This window comes from Colletotrichum truncatum (genome assembly GCF_014235925.2).
Source record: "Colletotrichum truncatum strain CMES1059 chromosome Unknown Contig_0007, whole genome shotgun sequence".
Taxonomy (NCBI): domain Eukaryota; kingdom Fungi; phylum Ascomycota; class Sordariomycetes; order Glomerellales; family Glomerellaceae; genus Colletotrichum; species Colletotrichum truncatum.
In genome coordinates, this window is record NW_027222404.1 from 558,940 (window position 1) to 585,824 (window position 26,885).

Sequence of the window (26,885 nt, forward strand, 5' to 3'; positions counted from 1 at the left end):
CACGACCACTTTCAAGATGAGGGTCAAGAGGGAAAACCTGATATAGGTAGACCGTCTTCCATGCAGGTCATGAAGGCCACTGCAACGTCGGTCTAGCCAGCGGCAGCTAATCGGTTGGAGGGCTCTCTGGGGCTTCCAAGAGCACAGCACGTTCCAAAAATAGTTATTCGCAACGTGGGGGTGGCGGAGAAGTGAGGGTGGAACGTTACCTACATCATGCAACAACCTCGGCCCAACGCGCATGCAGACAAGGCGCAGAAACGATTAAGTAGCTTCATTTCCAATACATATTGAACAGTACAGCGAACACAGATACTTTGACAGACGCAAGTGAAGAAAATAGACCATATCGCGGCCAATCCTCCAGATCGGTCGCGATATATAGACATCCTCAGAGAGATCCTCAAGTTTGTCATGATCACGCTGAAACTGATGCACAGATCGGCCAAACTGAATCCAGACGTAACTCACACCATCAAATTGATCAATGACACCTCACGCCCTCTGGTGCCATCAACAGCAGAAGTGACTTCGGCCGCCGACAAAGAGACGTGGAACACTTTGGGAACAAGGGCATTGTAGAAGATGACCCTCATGAACATAGATACGGCTCGTATTGTTGTTTCTGTTGCATTCGGTTAACGCCATTGCTACAGATCTCCCGAGGAGTGTGTGTCGTGGGGGTCCGCAGACCGTATGGTACTCGTATGGCCTTTTGAGAAACGAGAGTAGGACCGGCGATGGAGACTGTGCGAGTAATCATATGAGCCTTCGATGGCTAAGCCTGGGCGCAACGGATTGGGCTTCTCAACATTGCTCTAGCTGCCGGTACCCTCATTTTCACAAAGAACGCGCCTGACGTCCGCGCAAGGACACTTGCTTGCCCACATGCGGTGTCTTTCTTCATCCAGTTTTGACTTCGGATTTGCTGTGCCGCCTGTCTGCTTTGGCCGCATTCGTATCTATGGGAGTCCGCTCTGTCGATGTTGTGGAGGTGCGCATATGAGTGACGGCGGAGCTGGTCACTTTACATCTCACTATGTGCGCATCCAGTATCGAGATTCGCGTCCACACTTCGAGCTTGTGGATATCCTGGCTTTGCGTGGCTATCTTCCAGGATAATCTGCTCAATCTCCCTTTTGCGGTGAACGACAGTTTTTGTCGTTGCCAGGGAATGCGCGGCTCTTCTGGCTCCGAAGCATGGTTCGGCGTGAGCACTCGCATTGGAGTTAAAGCCCCCAAGTCCTGCCCCCCAATTTGGAGCCAGCCAGCCAGCCAACAATTCTCCCGCGTGGGAAGAAGGTCACATATCGTTTGCAGATTTGAAAGTTTGAATAAACAGGGAGGAGATATGTCTTGAAAAAGCATCGCCTTCCTGGAACGGACGTGTCGCGTTTTCAATAACTGCAACTGGTATGCACTTGGTTCTTCTCTTGTATTTATCAAAACATCGCCGATCATAGCACGCCATTGACTGCATATTAAGCATCGCTCAACGTATCTCCAGTCAACGCTTAGTGAGTTTGGTCTTTTAAGCAGCAGGCAATAGGCAGGCTGTCATGGCGTGATATATGCGCTGTTGGTTGCCGTGACTGCTCGGAACACATTAATCATGCAAGATTGTCTTCTTGCGGTCTCATCTGGATGAAAAAGACCGCCTCCGCTCCATCTGGATGATTCCAGTAGACATACATCCCAGTTGGCTCAGTCTTGGACGATTGAGAAAAAATAGGCGGATTATCAACAGCGCGCTCCATCCCCACCTCCCACCATACCAGCTTACAGCTCCGGAGCTTCAACATCACTTATGTATTACCACAACTATTGACCCACGCTTTATTTCTAAGCAGCCGACATCACATATGCCGTAATCTCAGCAGCATTATATGACAGTTCCATCCGCTATTCAATTAGCAGTCATATTTTCCTCTTAAAAAGCAGCTAGCTCGAGGACTAAGTACTTATAATAAGTAGATACAAAAGGTCTAATCTTTCTAGGTGACTTCTTATATCTAGAAAGGCTCTAAACCATGAATCACTTCGCCAATACAAAATACGAAATTGTGTCCACTCTGGGTGATATAATTTTTAAACTCCTCCAGGGCAAGAGCCTGAAAAGAACTGCAGGGAACAGTAGTAAATGATTAATGAGCTTTGAAAATCTTGGATCATAACCTTGGCCATTTAGTGCCTGAAAAAACACGTATTTCTGACCCCAAGTGTAGAATGTACACAAGAAATAAGGGAACAAGTTCTTTAAGTATTTAAGGGCCACCCAATAGTACGATAAATCTGTCTTGAGCGCATCCTGCTTTTTCGAGGGCCGGAAGCTACCAGAATCTCAGCTTTGGGTATTTGTCACGTACATTACCCCAAAAGCCATGAGCTTCCAAGTGGGAGGCAGATCAGTAGCGACTATATAATCACAGCCACAACATACATGAATCGCACTATCATATCTATACAAATATAGTGGGTTTACCCACATGGCAGTAGATGGCAGATCTAGCGAGGCTTGACTTTCATCACTCCAATCTCGGCATTATGCAGTCTTGGCATTGTAGCGTGCGGGTGCCACTCACCGATGAGTGAGGTGTTGACAATCGTGACCGAGTCACAGGTGACAGAGGGAGATCTGCCAAATATATTAAGATAATATATTAAGATCGCCATTTGCAGCCCTTTGGACTAGAATCAGTAACAGGGCAGGGCACTAAGTGGGTCAGTGTCAGCAAGGCCCGTGCACAATAGAGATAAAATTGGTTCCTGTGTCGTTAACGCCGGGATTAGATTTCAAAGAACAGCACATTTAGATTATCTGACTAGGATTATCAGAGTGGAAACTGGGCTGGTCAGCTTGAAGCTAAAAGCTGACAGCAATGATTAGAATTAGATGCTTGTGCAGGTAGAGACACTTCCGCCTGAAACAACTTCCTACGGCCTCTTTTCTCTCTCTCTTATTTTTTTTTAGTAATCATCACCGCCAGCAACTAACTGTAGCTGGTAATCTAAATCTAGCTCTGTAAACATGCCATACCCCTTTGTAAGAAATAGCCGGGCCAGGTTCCCTAACAGATGACTAACGTAGAATCTGTTCGCACCCTTTATATAACGTAGGTAGATAACCTAATTAATTCAACACTTTGGGCAATTAAGTAATGGAAGGAAATACGGTCGGCCATAACGGCCACTAGATAAAAGGAATAGTTTTATTCCGTCAGAACAGCATGTAAGGGACAGGCGAAAAAGTCCTTCAGCTTGTGTGGCTTGTACTCAACAGAAAAGAGCACTAGGCGAGACCAAAGAGAGAAGACGAGGTCAGGGTGCCTACATTGTGGAGTAGTGCTTTGCAACTCGGCTGATTGCTGGTACCTCTTCCCCATCGACCATCACAAGATGCCATTTTTGCCAAGGAGGGGTAAAGCCAATCAAGATTCCTACACATGATAGGTTTGTTAGCTTATATAATTCCATTTCGAATACATTAAATCTTGGTAAAATTTGAGTGTTTAGACGTACTAGTAATCGCTGTCGGTACATTAATGTCATGTCTGTATGCTAAGAACAATATGGAGAAGACGACTTACTGCCTTTGTACTGAATGTGCCGCGGGGGAAAAGCGGCTTCACAAGTGACAATTTGAGGCTTGGCGAAAATAGCGTCTCGTGACGGTCGATGGGATAGACAATAGAAGTATCCATAATATAGGCTTTTTGGTTGACTAGAAGGCGTCTAGGCTATCTCCTGAGTAGTTAGTTCCTCTCAAGGGTATGTACCTGTTGCCAATAGGCCCTCGATGTGATAATGTCGAGTACATTATCATTTCGCGGATTGAACCGTTAATAAGCGATTCCTGTTTGGTACTCTAGTGCGTCAACTTCGTGTTGCAGTCTAAATGATACTTCATTCCGTAAAGCATCTTAGTATTCAATATTCTAAAACTTAATTACAGTAGATGCACTCCCAGTAAGAGATAACTATCGTTTAGCGACGTCCTGTAACTGTCAGTAAAAAGCCATTCATTCTAGTCACCACTCTCTGATCTCTCTCCACACGAGCGTGTAAGGCTTTTAATGCTTACATAGTGCAGCTATTTTGTTTGATTTACATATCGATATTGTAGACGTGGTAGTGCGGAAAGACATCAGAGAGTTGCACAGAGTTGAGATTAAGGATGAAGTCCTTTTCGCTGGCCCCTGTAGAGAACTGTAGAAAATGTAGGGGACCGTAGAAACTCTGAAAATTGTAATGTAAATAGACAGGCTATAAGCAATCGATACAACCGCAGCAGTGCTTGGGGAGCTCATTAATGCTGTACATAAATGATCTTCCGGGTACTTGGATCAGGTGGGGCGAAGGCATATCAGCAGGGCCACTAGGTCGATTGGTATAACACTGCCAAATCGGGCTGTGTTCGTGCCAAGAAGGCAGGGGTCTGTCTGTGCGAGAAGAAAAAGAAAGTTTGAATTCGAATGAAGCCAAGCTTTTATTGTTGTTGCCTACTGATAGAGGAATAATATAGCATAGATACAAGAGCTCTTTATGGCTTAGACAGGGCGTAATAAACTCTGTATGTGTAATGTTAGAGGTGCCTAATAAGTCTGGTGGAAGTTGAGTTCTGTTCCAAGGTGCCGGCGGCAGGAAAATCCGAGTCAGAAGTCACTAATTGCACGTATAACCTCTTCAGCCCACACGCCGTGTAATATATTCTCGAATGTCTCCGTCCGAGCTTGGCGATGCTATGGATCGGCGAAGCACTGACGATTGCAGTTCATCTTCACGAGTCGGATGGGGCAACCCATGATATTTTCAAAGCCCTGCGGGTAAAGGCGTAGTATCATCTTTCTCCTATGACCAGAAACCAAGTATATAGAGTCAATGGGTTGTGCCCATTTCTCGTCATACTCTTACTTCACCATCTTACCCACGCACACACAAGCACATACACTTCTTCAGAAACTACTTCAACAAACTTACCTCATCATCACCATGAAGGCCTCAATCGTACTTCTTGCCGGAGCTTTTGCCACAGCTTTTGCTGCCGGACTCGAGGCCAGGAATGGCGAAATCGAGCAAAGAGACATTGAAATCGAATCAAGGCAGGAAGGGACTGGTTATAATGTAAGTAAATGGTCCGCCCAATACCTTGAAACCTTTAATGTTAACGCCAATCCCTTTCTAGTGTCAAGCCGGTGGTAATCGCTTAACCAAAGACTGCTGTTGGACAAGCGTATCTGCTTGTAGGAGACACAGCGGTGTCGGGATGTGCCAGAGGGACACCAACTACTGCCCCCAAATCGTCAAGGATAACTGTGTAAGTTTACTATGAATAACTATATCTACGACGTTATAGTAACTAATCTGCTTTGCAGAAAGCCTCCTGCTGCCGTCCTTGGGTTGATCCTACCAGCAAGAAAATCACGGGAGGCTGGGGTATTGGCTGCCCTTAGAGTTGTCATACTACTCGGGTCTTTCCGCTCTGACCACAGTTTCAACAACTAGAGTCATGGCTGGACTCTTTACATCCAAGGTGTTTACTTACGGGTCTCCGTTCCAATAGTAGCTAGGCGGTACGAGCTTGGTTACCGCTATTCGCAATGCGACTGCACATCTGTCGCGTTTGTGGGCAACCCCGAGTACTCTTAGTCTTGGTCCCAAGTTATAGTCAATATGTACAACCTTATCAGTTGGAAAACCGTGACTATTCTCCCGTAGACAAAAATGTGAGAGAGTGAGCACTCGGCATCCCCCCCATCTGCCTAAACAGGTATATAGTAAAGTTGCATGTGCATTTGAAATTAATGGCGGTATCAGCTGTAGTTGCACAGTCGTTACATGCAGTAGGGAGGTTAGCACCTAAGTTTTAGGTCGTTTACGCCATCAACAACGTATAGCTTATCTAGGGCCCACAAGCCAATTAGAGCCTAATACACTCCAAAATCAAGGTGAAGAATTAGATGCAAGGATAAGCTGTAACAGTAACAGCAATAAATTGATGTTAAACATATAGAAGTAGGTCTTTTAGCTTCTCCCAGCCCTGTGAAGTAGAGCAGTTTTAGCCGAGTTGTTAGCCACAGCTAGACCTCATCTCTATACAGGATTCTCTGGCTGCTCAACTTAAGCTTAGCCGGTCACCTAGAGCTCAGGTGTATGTCTAACATACTCAGGTCTACTCTAGCTTCTTCGGCTACTACTTACCCACCACTCAGGGCTACTCAGGGCTACTCAGGGCTAACTCCCCGTTACTCACAGTAGCCAGTAATAGCTCAAGCCGAACTATAACTACTCGATATCACATAAACATAACCTAGAGCAACTGTCGCTAGCTAAGTAGGTTCTAGGAAAGCACTACGTCAACTCCTAGGTACGTCTTATGAACTATACATAACTCGATATACAACTTAAACAGAAAGGGTGTTGCCTTCTAATTAGTAAGCCTTCCGTTCCAAACAGTTTAATTCAGTCGAATAGTCTTCCCTTCCAAGGTAGATCTTCAGCAGGGGCTACAATTTTAATTTACCAAAAGCAGGAGTCACTAGTCGCCTTCAACCCAAAAACGAAGAATATAGGGGCTGTATTAGCAGCTAGGTCGGTAACAACCAGCGAGCACCTAGTATTATATGTTTTTCTTTTTGTGCATGTTTATGGGCTACAATGACTTCATCTTTTATACAAAGTCACAAAGATTGGCATTCATAACCGTTTTAGTAGTCTGCCAAAGTACACAGAATAATTAGATGGTTGTTTCCATGCTTCTTTATTTCGTTGTTTCAACTTGTCCATTATCGTTAATCCAGAATGGCTGGCAGTTTTTCCGGTTTTGTGTTAAAACTATGACTTCCTTCCTTCCCGATATAGATCAACGCCAATTTAGGCACATTTGGGACCATAAGCAATTAAAAGAAAGGTTTATACCACCAACATACAAGTCAGCCAATCTTCGGGTTGGAAGAATTGCAAGTGGTAACTCAAAAGGGGTGGCTGCTCCTCTGATGATAGACTGGTTGCAAATATCCCATTTTTTCACTCGGCAAAGAAAACAGGGATGATGTCTAAGTTTTTAGGGTGTCGATATGCTTTTATAGAGCCTAGTCTAGATGCCTTTGGAGATCCCAAAAGAGTTTGATGAATTGGGGTCAGTAGGTGCTTCAGTGGGGTGTCAAATACACACTTTGACGACTGAGGGTTTGCCATCTAGTCTTCTTTCAATGACCGCGGACGCTGCCTCCCAGTGACATTTACTAATCAGCAGAATCTGCAAACAGTCACGCGTTTCTTCCTGTTCCCCCTTGTGAAGACTACTGTGGCGCAATAACCGTGTCATCCTGGCCGTGCGATACACCCTATGCGCAGACTAACCTGCGTAGATCAGTAGAACACGGTGGCTGGAATGTTGAAAACCAGTAATTGGTCGTACTTTAAGCCGATACCGTGAAGGTTTCCTTGATATGTGACTCTAGAACCTCTTACTCTTCATGCCTGTACCACATGTAACCAACGCAAAAAAACATTTATTGTGTAAAACTATTTGTTAGATTCAATCAAAGTTTGGGACTATACTTCTTTCTATGTGTACTACCTATGCTTCAGAACCCCGTAGCAAAGCGACAAAGCAGGCACTTTGAGATGATGCCCATCAATCAGAACCATTATCACCGCCAAATGTTACCGTCCACCCCACCCGTAATGCATTCGCCGATTGGATACCTTACAAAGAAAATGAAACTATAATGGTGGCACACTTGCTGAGCCATGCTCTCAAGGATGCAAACATGATTATTTGCAAGTGAATACTTAAGAACGCTGAACCGGGGTTAAATAAACGTTGAGAGGCCCCTTCTCCCATAGCAGGTAAATCTTTTGTCGGCCAACCCAGTTGGTGCTGTCATCTGCAATCTTCATGTCAAAGTTCCACAACATGCGGGTGAGAATCGTGCGCATTTCAACATAGGCCAAGCTGAGAATGGTGTTAGTGACCGTAAACACGAGTTGGTTGGCAAAATCATGAGGTGCGACGTAGGGATTCACTCACTTTCTTCCAATGCAGTTACGAGGTCCAAGGTGGAAGGGCTGGAAGGCGTCTTTGTTGTCGCTGGCGAACTTGGGGTCTCCCAGCCATCTCTCAGGGTGGTAGTTCTTAGGATCCTTGAAGTTCTTCTCGGAATAGTACATGGCCCATTGGTAGACGGACACAGTGGTCTGTTTTCAAGAGTTAGCATAATAATCTCAAACACCGTTCTTCTAGGCACTTACGCCCTCGGGGACATAGTTGTCCGCAATAGTTGCGCCTCCTGCCGGGACGATGCGAGGCAGACCGATGGGGACGGGAGGGTACATTCGAAGCGCCTCTTCCAAGCAAGCAAGAAGGTAGGGCAAGTTATTCACAGAGACGAAGTCAATCTCGCTCTCATTTTTGAACGTAGAGCGGACTTCTTCGGTGAGTTTTCGAAGAGCCTCGGGGTTCATCAAGAGGAAGTAAGTTACGCCAGAGAGAAGAGTTGCAGTTGTCTCGGATCCACCAATGATGAGAATGCTTGCATTGGCCTTCAACTTGTCAAAGGTCATGTTCTGTTACTGGTGTTAGCATCAATGAGATCCCAACAGCATCATCATGACCTACCCAGTCATCCTTCTTCTTCAGAAAACCCTCGATCAGATCAGGTCTGTCCTGGCCCAGTTCCATACGGCGCTGCAGTTTGGCCTTGGTGAAATCCTCGTGAACTTGGCGTTCACGAATGGCCTTTGCAGGAACCATGGCCATCATCAACTTCCCAATGAAGGGGTAGTGAGTAGCCAGTTGAAGTACGGTACCGAGACGCGCCATCTGAAAAATGGCCTTCACCCAAGGATGATAGTCCGAACCATCAAGACAGCCAAAGGGCTCGCCAAAGGCCAAATCGCCGATAACATCGAAGGTGGTGTAGTTGTACCAGGCGGCCAAATCGAGGGGCTTCGCGCCGTTGTCTCCATGCTCATGAAGTCGTTGAAAGAGGAGGTCAATATACTTCTTGATGATGGGTTCCTGGTCGCGCATGCTGCGCTCGCTGAATCCGTGTGCAAGCGAACGGCGGAGAGTGGAGTGCTCCTCGCGGGGAGCATTGACAATGTCGGATGGAGCTCCGGGTACGGCACGGTAGAACTTTTGGGACTTGTCCATCTCTGCGCCGCCTTGAGAGCGGTGGCCCATGATGTCCTTCCATGCTCGAGAATCGTGGAACGCGAGCTCGTCGGGGGCGATGCGTACTACGGGGCCGTACCTGTTGTGCAAGTCGAGCATGTCATAGGGCAAGGTTCCAGTGAGCAGCTGATAGCAAAACGGGATTCGAGTGGCGCGCATCCATAGTGGGCCGGGATACTTTCGGAGTGGGTGAAGGTAAAGGTTGTAGAAGAGGTAGCCAAAGGTATAGGCAAAAACCTAGTAGAACGTTTTGTTAGATTAAGCACCTCAAGTTGATGCGAATGTTAAGCAAAGGGGAAACCGTACAAGGCCGCCAATGAGGCCAATTGTGTTGACCAAACCGAAGGCGAACAGCGCCATTATGCGTTTAGTTTCGATGCAAGAGATAGAGTGAAAAAGAGGCGGTTCTTGATCGAGGCTTGAGGCTTCAGCTTTTCATCTTTTGTCAGGGCGTTCCATCGTGCTGGTTTTATTTCCTCTACTTTCAGACGAAAGCGAGCAGGACGAACGTCCCTCCCATGTCTAAGAGGAGGCATCTTTCTGTGGGTTCCTTGTTCTTGATCCTCGGCTTAGTACAGGTTTCCGAAATACGCCTCTCTCTTTGCGCGTATTGGACATGAGCGCCTTGAGCCCAGTCTTCCCCGCCTACATTGCTTCTGAGGTATTACACTGCCACGGGCTATAACTCCACCCGTTGCGTTTCATTAGATGCGCGGGCAGACCACGAAAGCGACAATTGCCATGCTTGCACCCACCGTCAGTGCTCCTCCCGCAGTGCCACGATATGGGGTTGTCGGTCTCGGGTTCGGTCTCGCTTTGGATTGGCCGTTACGTCCCGACGAGACACCTCGACCAATGGCCCCAGTCGACATGTCTCTCTAAGCAGCGAATGGCCAATCGCGGATTACATAGTTCGCGGGGTTCATGGCCGTTCGGACTGATGAGTTAAATCTTTCTATACTACCCCAGAAGCGACCATTAGGCAATTCTGGGCGATGCTGGGCTGATAATTTGCGACCTAGTCGGCTTGGCTGAGTAGATCAATCGCAGATCATTTATTCCAGGCCATAAGCGGATGGACTGCAAATTTGTGCCACATTGACGGGTTATTAGATGGTGTCACACCCCGAAAGCGACGCCGAGGTCAATAAATATTGATGAGCCTTCTCTATCTTCGCATTCTAGCGCCAGCACGGGGTTAGGAGGAGGGCGATCCTCTCAATCGGAGTATCGATTCCCGTGCTGCAGATCTGTTTTTTTTTTTTCTATTCTTTTTTTTTTTTTTTTTTTTTTACCATTCTCCTCTTGCTATGAAGGGAGCCTTTCTTCGCCTCATTGGCCAGGAGACTATGCCTAGAAATTCTGCTCATACGCTGGATGCAGGCAATACTAGCTTTGAGGTTCAGACTTGAGGGCCAATTGGCTCCAAAATTGGCACTCGGACCCTTGATTTCGGACGAAGTTGTCCCCCGACGGTTGAGAAATGAAGTCTTTGAGATTAACTTTGTGGGACGTTGTCATTTGGAAAATACCGCATTCAATGTTCTCCCGACCACCAAAGGACCCGACAGCTAACCACATCTGCATGTCGCTTTAATGCAAGGGAATGAGTATCCTCCTTCAATTTCTTTGCATTATAAAATGAAGTTATTGAGGAAATAGATCTTATTGGTGCGATGATGGGTGGCGGCCCCAATTGTTCCGGCCGGTTGCTCAACGTACCAGCCTGGGTGACACGACTGTGCGTTAATCAGTATCGAACAACGAGGTCAGTTTCAAGTCAAGAGACAGGGGAAAAGTTGAGAAAAGGCCTAGCACCAATTGATGGCCAGTAGCTAAAGACCAGAGCTTACTGAAAGAAACCGAGAGTCCAGGGTGTTCATCGGACCATGTTTCATCTGTAATAAACGGCAACCGTTATTTGGAGGATGTTTTGTAAATCCAATACCTCCATGTTGAAAAATCCATGTTTTTTGGCCGCCAGAAGGCCTTTGTCTGGTCGTGGGGGCACTGCTAAAGCAGCACTCATCTTCCCCAAGGCCTGGCGACCGAATGTCACTACATTAGAACTAGCTGCTTTAATCTGCACTCGCTCCTCAGGGTCCATGGCTTTGGTCTTCTGTTTTTGAAATACAGAGATGGAAGAAATATCTTGGCAAAAGACCAATCAATTAACTTTCTTACCAGTTTGGATGGTAAAGTCCCCTTACCACGCTGGACATCAGAGACAGGGGAACACCCTCTGGCGAGCAATAAAGGTTTGGGGGGGACAAAGGATTTCCAAGTGTCCCTAAGCCAGCATGCATTGTGCGCATGCTCCAATGAGATGTTTTGCTTCTGGGGATGCTCATCGCTAATGATAGACTAATAAGGGGTCCAAACGGGACTTCCCCATGATCGGTCCGGTCCGATGCAGGTCAGCTTAGAGCCCACCTCCGCACTTTTGGCTCAACTCGCACCCAATAATAAACAAAAGGGGGGCAATGAGCTGAACGGAAAACAAGCCTTTTGAAGTGTCTGACTATGGAAGACCAGCCAACCTGAAAAACGCCGCCGGGGAAATCCATCTTTGTAATTGCATCTCATTGGATCGTGGTATCGCTCAATAGGTGCTGATGCATGTGGCTGGCCTAGTAACCTGCGTCTCCCCGTTGATCTGAATCGTTAGGCCGCAGGACAGGCCGGCCATGCAGCACCATTACCGAATAAGAACTGATATGTTGTGCCCAAATTTCCTCATGATATAGTTGAGGGTCCGTCCGTCCCGAGCGCGTCTCTACCCCTCTCCTTGGCCTTGGCCTGCAATCACTCGACAGTCAGTATCTCGAAGAACCATTTCGCGGTTTCCCAAGTCGACTTTTTACCAAAGGACACGAATAAAAGAGCTGTAGTTCACAAAATGCTCGACATCGCCATCGTCGGTGGCGGCATAGCCGGCTTGACAGCCGCCATCTCCCTCCGCCGCGCAGGCCATCAAGTCACAATTTACGAAAAGTCGGCACTGAACAACGAAATCGGCGCCGCCATCAATGTTCAGACGAACGCGTCCCGCCCGCTGATTGCGCTTGGCATGGATCCCGCGCGGGCAAAGTTCGTGAGGGCGAGGGGCAGCAAACGCGTCCGTGGCGATACTTTGGATTTGATCCATAGCCTTGATCTGGGGTCTGTCGCGGATAGGTATGGGTCGCCTTGGTACTTTGCGCATCGAGTCGACTTGCATCAGGAGCTTAAGCGCATGGCGACAGCGGCTGAAGGGGGCCCGCCGTTGACGGTGAAGTTGAGAAGTGAGGTGACGAGCTATGTAAGTTGTATCTTCGAGCGCTTGAGACGGAACACTGATCGTGCAGGATCCCGAAAATGCTTCGGTAACTCTCGCCGATGGTACTATCGTCTCTGCAGACCTTGTCGTGGTGGCAGATGGCATCCATAGCGGCGGCGTAGAAGCCGTCCTGGGCTCGCCGAACCCGGCAATCCCAGCTGGGCAGGACAACTTCTGTTACCGCTTCCTGCTACCGATGGAAGAGGTTCTCTCTGATCCTGTCGCGGGCCAGCTTTTTGATGATGCGAGCGGGAGCGTCCGAATGTTTCTTGGAAATGGGAAGCGGGTAGTCACATATCCTTGTCGAAAGTTTGTAGAGCCGCGTTCTCGACGCTTCTCGGCTAACGGTTCTCAGCGGTGAGGTGCTTAACTGCATTGCGATTTTCCACAGTGAAGTCGGTACATCGACGAAAGAAGGTGTGTAGATTGCCTCGAGTTCGACATCTTGCGTTGGTTTATAGCGTACGTGACTAACTGTCAACAGATTGGCATAGCTCAGTGGACAAATCTCATCTCGTTGAGAGGTTCTCCGACTTTCACCCTAGCGTCATTGCAGTCTTGCAGTAAGTCATCAATAACGCAGGCAAAGCACAGTACACTGACGGCGAGTAGAAAAGCAACCGAGGTGAAGCAGTGGCCCTTGCTTTACCGTGCCCCTATTCCTACGTGGCGGAAGGGGAGAATGATTCTCATCGGAGATGCCGCTCATCCGATGCTTCCACGTAAGTTCACGACAGAAACCACTTCAACTTAGACGAAGCTGACATGATGTAGACCAAGGCCAAGGTGGCGCGCAAGCGATCGAAGACGGTGTCGCTCTCGGCGTGTGCTTCTCAAATATCGCCTCGCTGGCAGATGTCCCTGAGCGGCTCGAGGTGTTTGAAACCATCCGGAGGAACAGAGCCAGCGCGGTCACGATCTTCAGCAACGCAGCACAGGACGAAGCGGAGAAGATCAAGGAAGCGGCGTCAGAGTTTGTCCAGCCAGTGGAGAGGATTCCCAGTGAGTGCAGGACCTTCATTTTTGTGAGCCATTCTGACATTAGTTCAGCCAAGCCGGAAGAGTTCTACGACTTCCACTTCGATTACGACATTATACAGGACTCCTTGGCGCACATGCAGAAGCTATACCCTGGTTTCCAGCTTCCAGGGGCCTTTCAGCAGAAAACTACTGGCAGGGCATCCCTCTAGGAGTTTGGTGGTCTACAGATCAGATCAATACTCCGAGTAAGTCATTCGGCTGACGGATAACAATCCAAGACAAGACTTTAGGAAGTGTGGATATATTCTGTTTACTTTGAAATGTTTATATACAAAAGGGGATGGTGAGAGCATTGTACAGAGCGCTGAGTAAAACCCCCAACGTCTCCCTAAATCTCAGGTCGGTCGTGACCTAATAAGACCTCCATCTTGCAGCCTTTTCTGCAGTTGGAAGGAATATATGCATATGTTGTGTCTGTCATTTATTCAGACCATGTTTCTTGTTCGTCGCAATTTTAACGTCATTTCGTACAGCTTTGAACGCTGACCTCTCGGTGTCGTCCATGATCGGATCCCGAGCCCAAGAGGTCACCTTATTTCGCCCTCTTCCTTTGGTAGTGATTGTAATCGTTACAGTCGTTGCTATTCGTTTCGTCATACTGTGTCCCTTGCTGGAAATCGCCCATCTTAATCGTCTGATTCGTCTGCTATAGGTCGCCAACAGGAGACGGCTCAACACCTCATCACGAATCAGGCGAATAAACCTTCTGGACAGCCCTCTCGTGCGCAGCCTGCAAGAGCTCCTTCTCCCGCTTGTGACGGCCCCTCATCTCCCTCGCCTCCACCGGCAAATGCTCCTCGTACAACGCATCCCTCGCCTCCTTCTGGTCGATGTAGAACCCGGCGAGGAGCAGGAAATAACATCCGATGGGAATCAGTATCCTCCACAGCATCCACGTCGTCGTCGGCTCCGTGACGTACCACAACACCGTGGCAATGGGCGTGAAACAGAAAAATAAACTGGCGACGAGCGCCATGGCGGTCCCCGGCTCGGAGCCGAGCATATTCCGCGAGCCCATTGCGACGTGGAACGCCTTCAGCTCGGCGTGCCACTTGAATTCCCGGTCGTGAGACGCCTCCATCTCCGATAAGCGGCCGAGGTAAGCTTCCACGGCGTACACGACGCGGGAATGCCGCTCCTCGAAGGGCGTATCGGCCTCGGCGGCCGCGGCGAAAAGGGTGTCGAGCTCGGCGCGCGCCTGCTCCACCAAATCGGTGTGGCGGCGTTCGTCAAAGGGGTCCTTGGTGGGAGACGGCGGCGGCGGCGGCAGCGGCATCGACTTTTTATCCGTTTCGACATTCGACAAGTCGCCGCCGAGGAAAAACCCGGATTCGATGGGCTTAAGGTCACGACGGCCCTTGCGCCGCCATGCCCTCGCGACAAGCCCCGCCGACTTCTCCTCGAGCTCGTACTCGGCCTCATCGTCGGCGTAATCCTCCGGCTCGCTCTCGCCGCCGTCCGTCTCAATCTCGCTCCCGCTCCCGCTCCCGTTGTCCTCCTCCTCTCGCTCCGTCTCGTCGAGAGAAAAATTCGACTCGAAGCGGTACGAGCCGCCGTCCGGCCCCTCGCTCGCAAACATTTCGCAAATCTTCACCAGCGCCCCGACGCACTTCATCCCCAGCTTCCTCCGCCGCCTCCCCCTCTCGGGTTTGCGGTCGTACACCCGTCCGATGGTGTCTATGCACCTCTCGACAACGGCAAACTTTGCATCCTGCTCTTCCCAGCTCCCAGGGGACGCCGCGATGGCAGCCTCGGCAGACTGCTTCGCAAACACCCTCAACTCGTCAATGGTACTTTCGACCCTCTCCGGCCTAGGCACAGGAGCGACGATAAAACTCGCCTCGGACTCTGTCGAGCTCGCGGGCTGCTCTTCCTCCAACGCCTCCGGCACGGTCCTGGGGAAAGACGAAAAGTTCATGGCCGGCGGGAACATGGGACTCGGGGCAGTATGCGGCCTTTTGGTGGTGGTGGTGGTGGTGCCGCCGGGTCCGGAGGGACTGGCGCTCAGGGAAAGCGGGGACGGCGCGGCGGCCATGACGCTAACCGATGACCGGCGCTGGATCTCGCGCCAGCCCTCGACCATGCGCTTCATGAAATCCGCCTGCTCGGGCATGATTCTTACGACCTCGTCGGCGGCGCTGGAGAGGAAGTCGGGGGTGATGACGGGACACGTCGAAGAGCGGCGGAACGGCGGCGGACTCGTCGCCGTCATGGGTCTGCTATCTGTGTCATAGTCCGTGGCATAATCTATCCTTGCTACTTTTCTTTCTGTGATGATGGTGGTGGTGGTGGTTATGGGCGGGGGTTTAAACGGGGGGAATTCTTCCTCCTCCTCCTCTTCGTCGTCCTCCTCGAAGAAGCCGTCGCTTTGCGAACTTTTCCTGGAAGACATTGGCGTCTCGAGGCCTCCATTCGCGCTGTAGTCGTCGTCTTCGTAGTCGTCGTCCGTGGAGGACATGAAGTCGCCCAGCTCGTCAGATAATCTCCTTGGTCCCTGCGGGCCGGGGGATCCTTGGCGTGGGCTGCTTGGGTGATCCCTCATTGTTGCAGTCCGTGGTGTGGTGTGTGTGTGCGTGTATGTGTGTGAGTTGGTGTGTGTGTGTGTGAGTGAGTAATGTGTATTGTTCGTCGTGAGTCGTGAAAAGGGTTGGTGAGTGAGAGGATATGTGGGTTGGGATGAGGGACACTTTAGGAGGATTTGCAGACAAGGGTAGGCTGGCCTGGCCGGTCTGCTGGGCTGGGCACGCGGGGTGTGGGAAGGCAAAAGGGCGAAGCGAAGCGGTGAAGCTAAAAAGGCGCAGAAAAAAAAAAGAATAAATAAAAAATAAAGATAAAGAAAATTAAAGAGAACGGAGAAAAGAGAGATCGTGACGCAGATTTACTCGACTTCGTAACCTCGCACTGACTTTTGGTGTTTTATATTACCCTTTTTTTTTCTTTTTTTTTCAAAAATCGAGGTAATATATGATGCAGAAAAGATGTGTAATAGTAACAAAATCAGACGGAACTAAAAAATCTCCCAGTGTTGAGACGAAATTTTGACGCCTCTCTACCACCCCAAACCGGCGTACACACCCCAAGTATATACCACTACAAACTATTAGAAAACTAACCGTCCGATCAGCGGTCAAGTTAACCTTCGGTGAAAAAGACCTGGGCACGGCAACATCAAGACGTGCAACATTCCACTGGGCACGGACGGGAGACATTCGATCTTCAATTTTTCAAGGTTGCTTGCGAACGAACCATGAGGGGCAGGCCAAAAAGGAGGGGCAGGGGACCCAGAGTGCCAGACTACTACTACTGCTACTACGTACAGGCCGAGAGACAAGATGGGAGAAAACGGAATAGCGGTTGGGCGCCAGAATGGCGCAAAGGGGGTCTGTCTTCTGCGTGTGTGTGCGTGTTCTGTACATTGGTATGCATGTGTGTGGATTCCCATTCTGCAGCGACTTTCCCTTCTGGATCGCTTTCGTATCACATAGTCTGCCTAGATAGGGGCACCTAGATAAGTGTGATGTTGAGCTTTACCTCTCCAAGTAGGCCGCAGAAGTGCCCTACATGCGTACTACCAGTACGGAGCATGTAGATTCAAACTACGACCCCTGCTCCTTTCAACCATCTGCCTCTCTCGGTTATGCCGTCCCAGTTTAAGAATGAATCCCCTGTTCAAGGTGGCGATCTGTGCCTCCTTTCGGGGGGTCCCTTTTTTGCAATAAATCCAACACTTTCTTTTTCAATAAAATCGTCATAAAAATTCCTCATCCCATGCTTTCTCATTAAAAGTTTGACAGAGGGGTGTACCTCCCCTCTTCTCTGTATTGTACAAATTTGTTATTCTCTTCATATGCCTGTTTCCTCCCTAAAACCACAATGAACCTCGAGGTCCAGAGTCGGTGGTATCATTTTCGAATGCAATTTTTCTCTTTCCGTATCCATAAAATGTGCAGATTGCCACGTCAGAAATGCCCTGCAATTGCGGTCCAACGCTGCAGCCGCCGTTCTATCCCCACACACCGCTTCACTTTCAAATTGGGGGGCGGGTTCCCCCCATGTTCATCGCCTTTTCTATTTCCCAGCCACCGGATGGGATGAACCATCCCGCGTCCGCGCCTTTCCGCGGCCACGGCCATGCTGGACTGGGACAAACTTGACAGGCGGCTGTGACAGCAAAGCCAACCGTTCGGCCCTTAACTGTAACCGTACTGAATCCCGAGCCCGACTTTGGGATTCTCCTCCACTGGTCCGTTCATGCGCATCCGCTTCGACTGGCTGGCAATGTTCGACAGCGCTTCCTGTGCGTTTGATGCTCCGCCGCTGAACTTGCGCTTGTCTGGTGTTGCGTGACCCTTGGCGATGCCTGGGAAGAGCTTCGCGTGAAGTCGGGCGCTCTTCTCCGCCGGCGCCGGGGTGACGTCGCGTGAGCCCACCGAAGACGCAACCTCGAAGCTCTCGCGGGGGTCGCGACGTAGCATCTCAGAGGCCGCCTGGCTGGCCTGGCTCTCGTACACTTCCTCTTCCTCCCCCTCGCCGCCACCTCCAGGTAGAGGTCGACGAGACCCGCGGGAGCTCGTGCGCGATGCTTGAGACAAGAATGATGCAGACTTTGCCACTGATTCGAGGGCCTGGCGAGCCAGCTCCTCGTTGTCGTCGGCTGAAATGGTGCTCTCACGGCTCTTGTGGGTAGGCTCTCGTACAGGTGGCGGTGGTGGCGGAGGGGTGCCGGGAACAACATGGATGCTGCTGCTGTACCTGTGCCGGGGCTCGCTCTGGGGAACAAGATTCACCGACGGCAAAAGACCAGACTGCTCGTGACGGTGGGGTCGAGAGAGCGGCGTTGTAGGTAGGGACGATAGCGATTGCGTGTTTCGGGTGTGCTTGGGAGGCATGCGAGGGGCGGGTCTGACCAACTTAGTTGGCGTAGTCGGCGCGCTGTTGTTGTCCTGGCTGAGAGCCTGCAGCAGAGCCGCAATGGGCTCGGGGCCATGATCCCGGTCGACCCGTGCATCGCGATTAGCGGATCGCGGGGTCTGCTTGGGAGTCGCTCGGTGAGCCTGCTGCGGAGTTGAGACGGTCGGGTGGTGATGTGATTGCTGCTTGGGCGTCATGGCACCGTGAAAGATGCCGCCCGGACTGCAGAGCATGTGAAAGTGTTCCCGATTCTCTCGAATACGGTTGAGCAGCATGTCTCGCTCCTCCGCCAGAGTCACAATCTCCTCTTCTTTTTGTGAAATGACTTTCTTGGCCATCTTCACCCGCCGAGCCAGAGCCTCGTTCTCCTCCATGGCCTCCTCGTAGCTCATCTTCATCTGGAGATACTTGATCTGGGCCGATTCAGAGGCGGCGCTCAGCTCCCGGACAGCCTGCCGCGAAAACTCTGCCGTCCTAAGGGCCTCAATCTCTCGGCGGGTCATCTCGTGCTCGACGGCAGCTCTCTTGGCATCTTCGTCGGCTTGGAGACTAAGCAGATTGTATTGTAGCTTGTGGTGTGCAGCCTCCATCTTCAACTTGGCATGCTCGTCGATGCATGTCTGCATCATGGCCCGCAATTCATCTGCTGTCGCTTCAAGAACCTGCTGGGGTGCTGGAGGCAAGTATTCCGACCCAAGACCGCCATCTCTACGGACTGTTGTGTTTAGGACGGTAGCAGGCGGCGAGAAGAGTGCAGAACGTTGTGAACCGCCATAAGTAGCTTGCAGAGCACCATGACCGGTGTGTGCAACTACCTGTGACGAGGGAGGCGGGGTTAAGGAAGAGGGAATGACAGCGGCGGAGCTCATCCGGTCGTCGTTGACTTCGGTCTTGAAAGATTGATTGGGGTCGATTGGGGACGCGGGGACTTCAGTTGACGGCAGGGTCACTTGTGACGAATTTAATGCGAGGACATCGTTCTCCTGGGGAGTCGTGGGCTCGTCAACGACAGACCGGTTGTCGGTCGGGGTGCCGTTGGGCTGCTGGGCAGCAGCGTCGGAGTCGGCAGCCATATTGGATCGTAATGAACAGGAACAGACGAATCAGAGGTATCGTTCAGGTCGTGGAAGTAAGGGTATCGACGAATTGTATTCGTAACAGTATGTAATAATATGCGAATCTGCGACCGAAGAGTAGATATCGAGCCAACGTGAACAAGAGCGAGTGCAGGTGCGGAGACAAGTCGCGTTGACCGCAGCACCACGTCAGCGATGGAAACAGTCGGAGGGGATTGATTGAGCGAGCGGAGGATATTGCAGAGGATAACAAGCACCGGTCGAAATGATGTAGAGGTAGAGGTGGCGGGAGAAAGGGGGGAGGAGAGCAAAGGCTCCTATCGTGACGCTTCGACGCCTTTGTTTGCCGCACGGATTGTGATGTGTGTGTGTGTGGTGAAGGAGGATGGTGATGGTTGTCGGGCGGTTGCTGTGGGGAGCAAATGAGCAGCACCGGCAATCAGCCTAGCACAAGCAATAAGCACCGGCAAACAGCTGTGAGTGACTATTACTGAGCTGGGGCTGGACGGCTGGGCTGGGCTGGGCTGGGGGTGGGAAGAAGGGGGAAGGGGGAAAATCCACGGAAAAAAGAGGCTGGCGGTGGGCGGCTGAGACGTAGCTAGACCTAAAGTGGATCCAAGGTGAATCAAGGTGAAGTGCACGGGCCATGAAGCGCAATGTGGGGTTTTTGATTGGTTCTCTCACCGAGGTCAGAATTGCCTAGCTTTGTTCCTCTTTTTGGTGCTTTTCTACTATTTCTACTATTTCATCTCACCGAAGCCACAAGATGGCTGGGAACGGAACTCGATTGCAAAATGGCTGCTAACCACCAACCTCCAGCAGCTTTTAGTCAAAGCTAGATGCTTCTAATTCAAGATTTTTTTCAGGTGCTAGCTAGATGCTAGATGCTAGTAGCTAGTCGCTGAATACTGGGTTTCTCCCTGCCAGTACTCAGGCCTTGAGGTATTCTAGGATTATCTGCTTGAATTGCTCAAATCCGTCGATGAAGCAAACGTGGCCCGCGTTCTTTATAATCTTTAACTCAATCTTTCGGTCCTTGCCCGCTGCTTTGAAGCCCTGTTCAACCTTCTCCCGCATTTCGGCCATGGCCTGCGGCAGATTGGCATCGTTTTCCCCTACAATTAGCAGCGCTTCATCAGCTCCAGCTCCGACCTTCTCAAATAGCGGCCGGATGTCAAACTTGTCGCTCTGCAGAGCATGAATGCAGGTCTCAAAGCCGTCAACACTAGTCTGGTTCATGATGGCTCGCACGCGGGCCGCCTCTTCAGGGTTGGCCTTGATCCAGTCGGCACCGAACCATCGGTCCATCGTGCCCTCTACTGCCTCCTGCATGTTCCCGGCCTTCCGCGCTGCCACGACACGAGGGCCAAACGCATCTTCCACTCCGGCGTTCTTTGGTGACGCCGCAATGGTGTCGCAGATGGCCACCTTGTGGACAATACCGGGGTACTTGTTCACAAAGTAGAAAATGGTGGCAGCACCCATTGACACTCCGATCCAAGCGAAAAGCTTCTCAATCTTGAGGGCCTGTAGCAAGTGGTAGACGTCGTCGGCTATCGTCTCGAATTCCGTGTCGAGGCCCTTGGGCGCAGAGGACTGGCCGTGTCCCGGCTGGTCATAGCGAAGCGTGCGGAATCCGTTCTCATTGAGTACCTTGACGACGTGGTCCCATGCCGTGAATGGCGCGCTCAGTGAATTGGCTAGTAACACCACGGGCTGTGAATCCTGGCCAGATAGATGATACGAGAGAACCCGTCCATCGGGGAGGTTAAGCTGCTGTGCGGTAGCCATTGTGAACCCCTCTATTCGTCTTCGGATGCCGGCTTCCGGGTGATGGTGAGATGAATGTAGGCTGTTCTCAACCCTTTGGGGTAAGATTTGAGTGCAAGTAAGTCTCGAATAAAGCGATTGATCCGATTATCAGAGATCTCAAAAGTTACAAATCGTATGAGGGAAGAAGTTACCAACCCAGACGCCTTTTTGAGACCTTCACGTCATCCGTCATGTGACGTCGCGGGGTCAAGCTGCTCCCAAGCTCCGATAATTGGCGATGAAGCTGCCGGTGGGGGAGGAGCTTCCACCACCCTGCAGCGAGACTGTGTTTTGGGATTTGCGGGGCAGCACAGGCACTGTCTAATTTGGCACCCAGCGCAACAGCACAGACTTGCGTCCAGTGCATCACTTGAAGGACTATTATAATCTTCCATTCAATAACTTGCAACCCAAAGAACCTGTAAAAAACCAGGTATTAAGACGCAGAGGACTGTTGAGGAAGCTCGCCAAATTTGCTCTTCCTTTCATAGGCCAGTTTTCGACCTTGATTTTCACAACAACCAGTGGTCAAGGTGCCAGAGTGGTTAATGGGCTGCCCTGCTATCAGTTCTCTGATTCCAGTATAGGCAGTGGCTTCGGTCGCGCAGGTTCGAATCCTGTCCTTGACGCATGACTTTTTGTTTTTTCTATTTGCCCTTACCTTTGTGATTCTTACTTGAGTTTTGTTATTGTCGTTTTCTATTTTCGCAGCTTGATGTGTTATATGCTCTTTTAGCCAATCTTACTCGGCCCACCGCTATTTGTAGCCTGTATGTTCATAGATCCCAGCTGAGGAATACTTCACTTGAAGAGTACAGAAAATTGTCCATTTACAAAATAGTAATGTCATGAGTTTATTATCAAACAGAAGATGGTTGAGTTGAGCTGGGTTTTGTCTTCTTTACTGCAATTCCAATCCCATTGAAATTGCCTTAGAGCTGCAATAGCCAATGTTAGCATATGGTATCTACATAACATACACCATAGCATACGTACCAATGTGCGTCCCGACGACCAAGGCAGTCTCGCCCCATTCAGCAGCGCCCGATGCCTCTTCGGTCTCCCCTGTAATCTCTGGAAGGCCATCCTCAGATGCCTCGAGTCAACCGGCTTCCTCAGCCCTTCAGGCTCAGCGAATAGTCCGCAGTAGCAATCTTCCGCCCTCTCGGACCCAGGCCGGCCCTCGGCACGCGCCAACTCCTGCTTCTGCACCTTCAGCGCCTCCTCGGTCAGATTCTGCACCATTTCAGATGCCAAAAAGCCCAGAATGTCCAGCACATCATCATTAAGCCTGTTCTCCGCGATAACGCCGAGGCCACACCATTCCCTGAACCGCTTCGCTTTACGGTACGTCATGGAAGCATGTCGGTACTCTGACCACGTAGCGTATTCGGCAGCAGTCATGTGTCTCGTCTTCTCGTCGTTCCTGCGCAGCCTGTCCAATACCGCCTCGCTGCTCGTCGCAGCCATGATGTCGTCCTGTCCCATGTCCGGGACCTGCTCCGAGAAGAAGGAGGATACGTCCCAGGGCAGGGATATGGTGGGGAATTTAGTCTTTGATGCGGCTGCATCTTCTGCAGGGTTGGCACTGGCTTCCATCTCGGACTCTTCGATAAAGCCTTCCTTGTCGTCAGAGTCTCGAACTGTCTTGCGGATTGCTTTCCAGGCGAGAAAGGTTCGGAGGCGTTCGATGCGTGCTGTGTCGTGGCGGAGTTGAAAGATTATGTCGTTGTTGGAGAAGATGCGACTGCCGCGGCGATTGGCGAGGTCGTTTGCCGTTTTGAGCTGTTAGTGTTAGGAAAAACAATTATGAGAAATAGAAAGAAAATATGATCGGGGGTCGGAGTGCTACCATGTGGACTATCTGGTCTTGAATGAGTTCTTCCATGAGTTTGACAGTTTGGGTTGAGACCTCTTGGGTTTCCCCTGCGATGTACATCATCTGCCATGTATGAGGTATTAGCGATTGAGGAGGACGAAAAAGTGGTGGAGTAAAGATGCTATGGGAGCAGAATAGCCAGAAATGTTTCAGCAAGTAAGTGAAAAAAAATAATACTAACCTGTTGAATCTCTTGTTTGAATCGAGGTTCCATGGCGAGATGTCAATAAGTGCACCAACGAGGAAATGTTGACAGCGATAGGTAAGGCAGAGCTGAGAATCACCAGAACAACCATACAAGTCTACTTCAAAGGCAGAAAAGAAATACAGATGGCAATCAAGCTCTTGCAGATATTATAACAATGCATTTTAGAGGGTGGAAGTGTTGTAAAATTCATGTTTGGCATTTTATATCAGCGCTGTCATGGGTGTTAGTGCGAAAGAATCAAGATGCACTGTGCTGGATGAGAAGCTTCAATTGTTAGCAAAGAACGGGTATATTTGGGGATTTCGTGAGGGATGAAGGCCGTGGGAATCGTTCCATCTTCCACATTTTTGAAGGATTATATGTGGGTCACAATGGAGCTTACACGTAAGTCCCCTAACCCACGCATAACCGTATATGATTGGTGTATTCCAACTGCTGGCCCCCACTTTCTGCTCAGCACAGTGCACAGTGTTTCCTAGACTAGCACCTCTAGTCGTGTCGAATTGAGGGTTCAGAACGATGTATATTCCGTTATGTGTGTAACTGTCTAAGGGCCCTTCAGGGGCGCGTAGGGAAGGGGGTATGCCACCCCCTGACCCGGGGCTCGGCGCTCGGAAATAGTGTTCTGCCGAGCGTTGCCGAAGCCTCGCGTAGCGCGCTCAATCTGACAAGTCGAGAGGGCTTATAAGTCATCGGCTGTTCACATCGTCTAGTAATTGATGCATACGAAGTATGAATGCCACAACTAATGATTTTTGCTTTCGACAAAATTTGGATAAATATCTTTAGAGCTCAAAACATCCTCTAAGTTAACACCTTGAGAACTGATCGATGCCTTTTATAGAATTGACTGTTTTCATGACCAAAGCAGAAAAACATAATCAATGAATTTAACATGAACTGGAAGAACTGATTTAGATGTTGCAGAAACCTGTACTAATCGGCTCGTCGCTGTTTGAGGTCGACTTCGCTACTATGCTATGTGGATGGGGTGTCGATGGGATGTTGCGGTCAACGACATCCTCAGCCGTGTCGCTGATCGCATCCGGGTGGTTCTCGAAGACAATTCCGTTGCCGAGATCAAATGTGTTTTTGACTTTGTGTACTTCCTTAAGCTGGTCTATGATCGTCCCGATGGGGTCCTCGACACCGTTTCTGCAGAAAGTATTCGAGAGCCTTCTCGTTAGTGATCTTGCTGCCTAGGCCGGACAGGAATGATCGGCTCTCGGCACGGCATTTTTGGCGGGAACGGTATCGTAGAGGGCGCCAAAGACGATGCTCTGCTGCTACAGGAAGCCAGACCATTGCTGGAGATTGGTTGGGCACCGCTTATCCCGCGGATTTGTGATGGAACCTGTTGCGAGAGTTGGAATACGGGGTCGTGTGGCATGCCCAGCCATACGCCCGTCACGCGTAAGAGGCCTAAGCCTCCCATGCCTACGTAACAGGCTAAGGGGGAATATCCCTACCTTCTATTTAATACTACTACTTTAAACTACAACGAATAGTCAATTTTTAGGAATTTTCTTTTATTTGCTATACAGACCCGTACGGGACCTGTTTCACTTTGTGAACCCTACATAACCCTTAGAGGTCAGTCTACCGTCGGATTCGACAGTAAATTTGATTTAAACAAGTGAATGACAGGTAGTGATGTGTTCATCGAAGTAGGTTGGGGTTGGTGCTCTGCCTCATCGGCACGGTGTCATTCTACTTCGGCGCAATGTTGTTCTTGCTGTCGTTCTCTTTCTGCCTTGTCGGCGCGCTCTTGTTCTCTGTTACGTACGAATTCTCCAGTGGATGGTTGCATTATCAAAATCAACCGTCAACCCCACCACGTAGGCCTTTAACTCCGCTCCTAGATCCTGTTTCCTCAAATTCAATTGGCGACTTTGCTACCGTGATCGGACAGGCCCCTTGCTGTAAAGCTTTAGCCCTGAAGGACTACGCTATGATTGAACTCACCAACTCGACTCTAGATCTGCGGACGTGTACTCGTGATGCCTGTTCTTGCGGTGGACTTGGATATACACGCCAGCCCCGCATCGTCGTCGTATCTGCCCACAACGCCACACGATGTTCTTGGCCGCCTATTCGCAGTTTTTGTTGGTTCTATCTCTTTTCTTTAGTGGATGCTCACGGGAAGCCATGCCGATTTGTTAGTCACGGACTGCACGAAACGCTGGCCGAGTCCAATGCACACGAGTAGATTGCGTGCTCATTGTGCTGTGACAGGAGCATTAACGTTTGGTAACCGAGTTTGCATGCATTCCCATCTTGTCAGCCATCTCCTCTCAACACACTGTTTTTCAAGATACCGCACGTATGTAGGGGGCATCAGATGGCAGTGTGCTGCATCCGAATCTGGTTTCAACTTCTCCATTTCTGGGCTTCTGTCGCAGCTGTTTGTGGGCAATTTTGGGGCGAACATATCATGGAATATGCATGCTACTTGCTTTACAATTTGCTATGCTATTTGCGATCAGTCATAGTCGGCTCTTGGTACATATACTGAAGGAAACAATATGGGTCAACCACGGACGTGAGTACGCAAGTCTGAACGCAGGAAAGCCCGGTCGAAGGGCTGCAACAGCCACCCAAGAGGCAGACCTAAAAGCCCAAATCATCAGCTCAAGTCGAGATGCCTGTATCAGATAGGCATATTTGTCATTGTTTTGGCCTCGCAGGTTGTTCAAGGGATCCGGGGTAAGACCCCCTTGGCATCATAAGCAGTCTTTCTTGAGATCAAGAGAGCTACTTACATCTATGAAATCCGAACCCACCGGGCCCAGGACACCAAGGGATAAAAGGCAACGAGAAGGCGGACCTATGGGATCCCTTGAGCGGTACTTTAAGAAGCTTATCACCGATTCGCAGGGCTCCCAAGCCTTTCCTCGAGTGACAGACTTCATCCACAGAAAATCTGCCCTCGGTACTAAGAGCTGAGCATCACCTAAACCCTGACTGAAGAAACATACTTATTAAAAGACTAGGAAGACCTAATGGAACTAAGAAAAAAGCGCGAACTAAGGCTGAAAAGGACATGTAGGAGCCCTCGGGCAAAATTTGGAGGACATTAGGAAAAGCCACGCCAACTACCTCTCCGGAGGTATATTGCAGGGGCGGCTGCGCCCTTGCTGCCATGGCGTTGAATATAAAGACCATCCATCGTAAGAAGATGGCGAACGCTAGTAGACTGGCAGTTAACTGTTACCGGTGTAGTACGCGAAGATATTCTCAATGTTCGTTCCAGCCTCGTTAGGAAGACAGCAGTCGCCACCGTAATGCTTGCACCAGGCAGAGCCTACTCCTGCCTTGCTTCTGACGACAACCAGGTTGCAATCGTGGGTGGTCCGGAGATAGCCAGTGGGCGAGACAAACAACCCGTCCTTAGCCTTCGAGTCCCAGTATCCATCTTTGTCGTAGATAAGCCCAGAACAACTGTCGAAAGTCGGGACGTA

At 50.1% G+C, this 26,885-nt stretch overlaps 6 protein-coding genes across 6 annotated transcripts; 1 reads left to right on the plus strand and 5 right to left on the minus strand.

Annotated features, from left to right (window-relative positions):
- Window positions 1-7,794: 7,794 nt before the first annotated feature.
- CTRU02_210535 (cytochrome p450) lies at window positions 7,795-9,538 on the minus strand (the record flags this gene model as incomplete). Its single annotated transcript, XM_036730973.1, has 5 exons — window positions 7,795-7,957; window positions 8,033-8,199; window positions 8,254-8,568; window positions 8,621-9,415; window positions 9,485-9,538. 5 exons carry the CDS (start codon window positions 9,536-9,538, stop codon window positions 7,795-7,797), a joined length of 1,494 nt encoding a protein of 497 aa, XP_036577268.1.
- A 2,539-nt stretch (window positions 9,539-12,077) lies between these two features.
- Window positions 12,078-13,687, plus strand: CTRU02_210536 (salicylate hydroxylase; the record flags this gene model as incomplete). Its single annotated transcript, XM_036730974.1, has 7 exons — window positions 12,078-12,479; window positions 12,526-12,806; window positions 12,853-12,914; window positions 12,982-13,060; window positions 13,110-13,219; window positions 13,272-13,499; window positions 13,548-13,687. 7 exons carry the CDS (start codon window positions 12,078-12,080, stop codon window positions 13,685-13,687), a joined length of 1,302 nt encoding a protein of 433 aa, XP_036577269.1.
- A 533-nt stretch (window positions 13,688-14,220) lies between these two features.
- CTRU02_210537 (uncharacterized protein) lies at window positions 14,221-16,080 on the minus strand (the record flags this gene model as incomplete). The annotated part of the gene is made up of 1 exon (XM_036730975.1): window positions 14,221-16,080. One exon carries the CDS (start codon window positions 16,078-16,080, stop codon window positions 14,221-14,223), a length of 1,860 nt encoding a protein of 619 aa, XP_036577270.1.
- A 1,648-nt stretch (window positions 16,081-17,728) lies between these two features.
- On the minus strand, window positions 17,729-19,522 carry CTRU02_210538 (FAD-dependent oxidoreductase-like enzyme; the record flags this gene model as incomplete). Its single annotated transcript, XM_036730976.1, has 1 exon — window positions 17,729-19,522. One exon carries the CDS (start codon window positions 19,520-19,522, stop codon window positions 17,729-17,731), a length of 1,794 nt encoding a protein of 597 aa, XP_036577271.1.
- A 933-nt stretch (window positions 19,523-20,455) lies between these two features.
- On the minus strand, window positions 20,456-21,316 carry CTRU02_210539 (saga-like transcriptional regulatory complex subunit spt3; the record flags this gene model as incomplete). Its single annotated transcript, XM_036730977.1, has 1 exon — window positions 20,456-21,316. One exon carries the CDS (start codon window positions 21,314-21,316, stop codon window positions 20,456-20,458), a length of 861 nt encoding a protein of 286 aa, XP_036577272.1.
- Window positions 21,317-22,269: 953 nt separating this feature from the next.
- CTRU02_210540 (spt3) lies at window positions 22,270-23,430 on the minus strand (the record flags this gene model as incomplete). Its single annotated transcript, XM_036730978.2, has 4 exons — window positions 22,270-22,275; window positions 22,334-23,122; window positions 23,190-23,279; window positions 23,398-23,430. The coding sequence occupies 4 exons, from the start codon at window positions 23,428-23,430 to the stop codon at window positions 22,270-22,272; spliced, it is 918 nt and encodes a 305-aa protein (XP_036577273.2).
- Between the last annotated feature and the right edge of the window lie 3,455 nt (window positions 23,431-26,885).